We start from the raw sequence: 6,501 nt of genomic DNA, 5'->3' as shown, positions 1-6,501 counted from the left end.
CCATTGAAGAAATGTTACCTTGTGGGTTTTTTTTTTTTTCTCTTTTTAGGTCATTCTAACCAAGCTATGTCACAAAAACTGTTTGGGAAAAATCACACACAGGGAATTGTTGCCTTTTGACCTATCTTGTCTCCACACCTCACAACTGAACCTTTCTATCNTGTAGGCTCAGAGCTGCCCTGGCTCTTATCTTTCTCCCAATGTACACACTGTCTATCAGCAAATGCTAGTAGATCTACCATCAAATTATATCACCAGTTGTGACTTCTCAGTACTTTCCCTTTTCCTGTCCCGGTCTAAGGCCTCTGGGTCTGGCCAAGTTCCTGCAGTGGTCTCATCCCGTTCTTGACTTTCTGCTCTCACCCCGCACAAGGCTATTCCTCCCAAAGTAGACAGAGCTCTCCTTCTGATATGGTTCGGGCCATGTCACTTCTCTTATCCAATCTTCCAGTCTTCCAACACTGACTACTGCTGATTGGCATCTTGTCCAACACAGAATAAAGGCCCTTAGATCCTTGATTCCCCAAATGTGCTCCTCAGGTCAGTATCACTTGAACCACCTAAGAGCTTTCCTAGAAATGCAGCATGTTGGGTCTCACCTCCCACTTCCATTTTGACAGACCCCAGCTGATTCCCTGCACATTGAAGTTTGCGATGAGCTGACCCTGGCCAGGCATCTGATGTCATTTTTTTTTTTTTCTTTACTACTTTCTCCCTTATTTACTTGGACTTTCCTGCCACCTGACTGCATAGCTATTCCTCTACAAAGGTGGTTCTCAGTGTGTGGGCCCCCAGCCAGAAGCATTAGCATCTTCTGACCAGATGTATAGCCAGAGAACTTATTACAAATGAAAATCCTCAGGCCCTGCCCCGGACTTGCTGACTGAGAAGCCCTGAGGGTGGGTGCAGTCATCTGTGTTAACAAGCCCTCAGGAGACTCTTAGTGCCAAAGGTAGGAAAGCTGCTCTAAGACATCAAGGCTCTCCTGAATTCTGTTTGCTGTTGCCTTTGCCCTCAATACTCTTTTTTTATTCCCTATTCCATCAGATTTCTGCTTAAATGCCACCTTCTCCGGGAGGCCTTCCCTGACCACCCTTGATAACATATCAACCCTCCCCCACTTCAACACGTCCCCCCCACTATTTTTTTTTTTTTGCTCTTTTCACTGTCTCAAATTTATTTATTTGTTTGTCTCTCCTCCCTCCCCAGTCAAGAATGTCACCGCCTTGAGAGTTTTGTTTTATTTTCTGCTGCATCCCCAGCATGTAGAACAAAGTCTAGGACACATTAGGCACTTAATAAATATATGCTGCATGAGCAAATTGGGTAGTGAATCTCCAGAGGTTTCTTTTTAATGGATATGGGCTTCTTTGGGAGTTCCTCCCCTCAGCTGTTGCACTCTCTTACTCCTCCATGACCCTATCTCTGGTGACCAACCTGGGGACCAAAGTCTGAATGGGCTTGTTCATGTCACTCTGGAAGAGTCCAGCTCTCACCTCCATCCTTAATCCAGACCAGGGATGAGGAATGTATGCTTTTGCTCATGACCAGCCTGAGCCAGAAAGGGGGTAGACCAGCACGTATTACCCCTATCCAAAAGGCAATTCAAAACCTGGGTCCTACTGCCTATGAGGCAGTGGAGTCATTGCCATTTGTTTTTGTTTAATTGTGCTATTATTGTATATGTAGGTTAGGCTTATGGAGGTTAAGAAATGTGGACATGGAGAGGCACCTGGATGGCTCAGCTGGTTGAGTGTATGGCTCTTGATTTCAGCTCAGGTCATGATCTTGCAGGTCGTGGGTTTGAGCTCTGCATCAGTCTCTGTGCTGATGGTGTGGGGCCTGCTTGGGATTCTCTCTCTCTCCCTCTCTTTCTGTCCCTCACACACTCTCTCTCTCAAGATAAATAAATAAACTTAAAAAAAATGTGTGTATGGGGAAAGGGATGATGCAAGGGTAGCCTTAGTCATTAGCAAGTGAAACTGTGGCTCCTCTTGATACCTACAACCCCAGTGGCGTCCTTTAAAATGAATGAGTCACCAGCTTTGCCAAATGGGACCTTTGCTACCATGTGAGGCTGTGGTGATAATTCTCTAGCTTGATTTCCCAGCTATAAATCAGGAGCTGTTCTTATAATGAAGTGTAATCCACTGACACTGAAGTACTTCCTGTTTTACAGGGGAGGGTGCTCATCAATATGAAGTTATGATGAGAAGAGATATTCTGTTAAAGGCTCATAATTTTTCCCACAAGGATCTTCCCCTTTTAAGAATCCTATTTTCAGAAACACTATGAGGCCAGACTCAAAGAATACCGTCAGGGAGAAATTTTATCATGCTAAGCTCCTGACAGATATTTGGAGATACAGTTTGAGTTGATCTATCCATATTTGCCTGGTCTTTATTGCAAGGACATTATCTTGAGTTTGGCTTTGGAGAGTACCATTGTTTATTCATGGGGCAGAGCAAAATCTACCCATTTACCTGGAGGCATGAAGAAGGATGGAACAATAGCAGAACGTGCCCTGGATAGGAAGTCAGGAGTTCTCAAGCTCACTCAACTGTTGACCTCCTAGTGCTTTACTTCACTTCGTGTCTCAAGATTCCCTTGTGCTCCCCTAAAGAATGAGAGGTCTGGAGTCAATGATCAAAAAGATTCCTTCTGATTCATTTCTTACTTTTAAGATTCTTGGGCCAGGTTTCCTTTTCTAAAATGAAGACCAAGGATGTCATAATACATGATATTTATGGGTTATTTACGTTTACTCAGTTAGAGGAAATTCTGCCTTATTTCAAAGTGAATTTTATCACATAAAGATTAACACTGAAAGATTTACAATGGAAAAGATTAATTTTATTATGAGAGATGCCTTTTAGTAATGCTCACTCAAATCTGTATATATATTTTTTAATCTGCATCTAGCTGCAGGCTTGGATCTCTTTCAAGGGGACATCCTCCAAAGGGTGAGTACCTGCCAAGGACACAATGATGATCCTCATGACTGGCTGTATTTTTATGATGGGAGCCTCTGCTGTGTCCAGCGCTGGGATGGGCACTGTGGAGGACATGAAAGACTCTAATCTATCATCTGTACCCACAAGGGCTTTCACTGTGGTCAATGATGACAAAAGCAGATGAAAAATAAGTAAATAGTACAAAGAGTCTGTAATTACCGTATTACATGTTCACTTAATTTTCCTAGTAAGTGAATGAGAGAATGAAATGTACAAATACGTTTATTTTTTTTAAATGTCTATTTATTTTTGAGAGAGAAAGAGACAGATCATGAGCAGGGGAGGGGCAGAGAGAGAAGAGACACAGAATCCAAAGCAGGCTCAAGGCTCTGAGCTATCAGCACAGAGCCCAACACAGGTCTTGAACTCACGAGCCGTGAGATCATGACCTGAGCCAAAGTCATACGCGTAACCAACTGAGCCACCCAGGTGCCCTAATGCACCAATATGCTTAAAGTGACTATCTCAACTTTAGGAAATTGCAGGTCTTTTAAAATTTGTCCTTAATAATTTCTCTGAAGTTTCCAAATTGTCTGTAATGAATTTCTATTGCTTTTGTCATCAGAAGACAAGTGTGAGTAAGTTGTTTGAATTGTGACAGGTTGTTTGTGGGGTGAAAGTGTAGTGAAAAGGCTGGGGGCCTTGAGGACTTGCCTTCCCACTCATTTTTGCCTTGTTTCTACAGAATTCCAGAAATGGCCTGAGAGACCCTAACACCAGGTGGAAGTTCCCCATCCCTTACATTCTGGCTGACAATCTGGGTAATATTAAGTGTTTTAATTAGAAACTTTGGGTTTTATTCTTCTCCCTCCCCACTCCTCCTGTTCATCAGCTTCAGATTGGTAGTAACAACATGCATATGAGAGGTTCCAAGTCTTGATGGTCCTTTAGCCTTTGGGTTGAAATGTATAACAATATATTGACATCAGTGCTGCTTAACCAGTTGGAGATACAAGAGGTATTTTAAAAACTACAGAATATCAAATAACAATTTAAAAAATACAGAACACAGTAACATGTTAACAAAACCAAGAACACCATAAAGAACAAAAATATGATGAAATATGCTTTGGCTTCACAAGAATGAAAAATTTATTCTTTAAATAATAGTATAGGAGAACCTAAATATAATTTCAGCCTACTGATTTCTTCCCTTGTTGTTAGAAAGCAAACATTCCAGGGGCACCTGGGTGGCTCAGTTGGTTAAGTGTCCAACTTCAGCTCAGGTCGTGATCTCATGGTTTGTGAGTTCGAGCCGCACCTTGGGCTCTGTGCGGACAGCTCAGAGCCTGGAGCCTGCTCCAGATTCTGGGTCACCCTCTCTCTCTGCCCCCCCCCCCACTTATGTTCTGTCTCTCTCTGTCTCAAAAGTAAATAAACATTTAACAAATTTTAAAAAATCCCATACTTTTGAGAAATAGAAAAGTCTGTATTTCATTTGCTCAGAGTTCTTCCTCTTCAGTATTAATCATTTCGGTTCTTTTCCCTCTTAAGATAAAGGACTGGATAAGTTATAGTTCATTCATTGTTAGAAATAATACTCGGGGGAAATAAATAAATATTCAAAGCCACGTGTGGACACTGGCTGACCTCAAGCAGGTGACTGACAGCTGAGCAGCTGTGATGATGCAATGCCTGTGAGGCTCATTCCACATAGATGGAGGGAGGTCAGAGGAGAGGGGAGGTGGGGACAGGCTTGCTCCATCTTGATGGCCTGCCAGGCTACTCCCACTCTCAGGAGATAGAGCTTACGCTTCAATATTTGCCACCACTGTTATTAGCGCTGATCCCTTTTCTGGAAAAGAAGTAGATGTAAACAAATGCTGTTATTCTCAGTTACTTTTTTTTTTTTTTTTGGAAATTTGAGTTTTTATTGCCCCAGTGTTTGCCTGCACATTTGCAAATTTATGGAGCACCCATATTTATTGGAATGTGATTGAAGAAAGATCAGCTTTCGAGAGGGGCCTCTTACCCATTCAGCTTTTCCTTCTTATCTGTCGCACCTGCTCTGTCCCCCTTCCATCAAAACATAGACATGATTTTTGAATCACTATCATGTGCTGGCCACTGTGCCTTCACCTAATACTGAAGGTTCACCATGCCTCTGTGAGGCAAAAGTTGAGCCTCTCAGACTTTAATGTGTGTGAGGTTCCCCTGAGGATCTTGTGAAATTGCAGAGTGGGTGGGGGATGGGCTCTGTGATTCTGCACCATCCCCGAGCTGATGCAAATGTTTTTGGCTGCTGGCTACAGCTTGAGTAACAAGGTGTCTTTAGCAGTAAGATAGGTAACAGATTAAGAGAGCAAGTTGGAAGACAGATGGCCTGAAATAAGGTAGCAGCAGTGAGGATACAATCACCTTTAGGGTTAAAAATAGTTCAGATGCCTGGGCCCAAACCATTGGAAAAAGCAAACATTAACTAGAGTTTCATATTTGTATACAATTCTTTGATTAAAGTTAAATTTACATGGAGTGAAATTCATAAATCAGTGTAAAAGTCCATGGCTTCTGATAAATACATAAACTTATGTAACCCATGCTCCCATCACTTTAGAAATTTCCCGTGTGCTGGTTTCCAGCCAATCCCTACCTCACGCTCCAAAAGACACGACCATTCTAATTCTTTTACCTTATAAGATCAGTTTTACCTGGTTTACCAATAGATCGAATCACACAGTATCTACTGTTTTGTATCCGGCTTCTTTTGCTTAACGTGGTTTTGAAGTTTTTCCATATTGTTGTGGACCAGTAGTTAATTCTTGTTACTACTCAGTAATATGACAGCTGTTTATCCATATTTCAGTTGATGGACATCGGGTTGTTTCATGTTCGGGGCCATTATGAAGAAAGCCTATAATTTAGCACTTAGGTGAAACTGCTTTTCTGTGCAAGCACGTAGTTATATCATCTTGCTAAATTAACTCTTCTCATTTAAATAAGTTTCTCTTTATGTCTGGCAATCCTTTTTGTTTTAAAGTCTACTTTATCTAATTTAAATCTATCTCCACCAACTTTATAAAACTTACTGTTTGCACTGTGTATCTTTTCTAAGTTTTTACTTCCAACCTATCAACGTCTTCATGTTGAAAGTGTCTCTTTTTCAGACAGTACATATTTAGGTGTTACTTTTTTATCCAGTCTTTCAACCTCTGAATTTTAACTATAATATTTGGTCTATTTACTTGTAATGTAATTATTGGTATAGTTTGAATTAGAATTAATAGTAATTATTTGTCTTTTATTTTTTTATTTTATTTATTCTTGCCTTCTTTTGGTTAAATCCAAGAATTTAAAATTTCACTTGGGGCCTGTAGTGGCCTTTTATCTCAATCCCTTTGTATTATTTTGTGAGGCTTTGCTCTAGGGATTACAGTTGGTAGTCTTTAATATGTGACAGTATACTTAGACTTAAAATTGTGTCATTTTGCATAAAATGTAAGCATTTTTTAAATTAATTATTTATTTATATTTATTATTTTTTATTTTT

The 6,501-nt window shown here is 40.6% G+C and overlaps 1 protein-coding gene across 1 annotated transcript in view; it reads left to right on the top strand.

Annotated features, from left to right (window-relative positions):
• The window catches only part of MEP1A (meprin A subunit alpha), a 68,480-nt gene that overhangs the window by 32,309 nt on the left and 29,670 nt on the right, over nucleotides 1-6,501 (top strand). Inside the window, exons 4-5 of the mRNA XM_077764812.1 lie at nucleotides 2,923-2,963; nucleotides 3,700-3,775. Of these exons, the coding sequence (XP_077620938.1) occupies nucleotides 2,923-2,963; nucleotides 3,700-3,775 (117 nt within the window). The remainder of the gene's footprint in view (nucleotides 1-2,922; nucleotides 2,964-3,699; nucleotides 3,776-6,501) is intronic.

The sequence above is a fragment of the Crocuta crocuta genome, unplaced genomic scaffold (assembly GCF_008692635.1).
Source record: "Crocuta crocuta isolate KB4526 unplaced genomic scaffold, BGI_CrCroc_1.0 scaffold44, whole genome shotgun sequence".
NCBI lineage: Eukaryota > Metazoa > Chordata > Mammalia > Carnivora > Hyaenidae > Crocuta > Crocuta crocuta.
The sequence above is the reverse complement of the archived record's forward strand: the minus strand, read 5'-3'. Positions and strand labels throughout refer to the sequence as shown.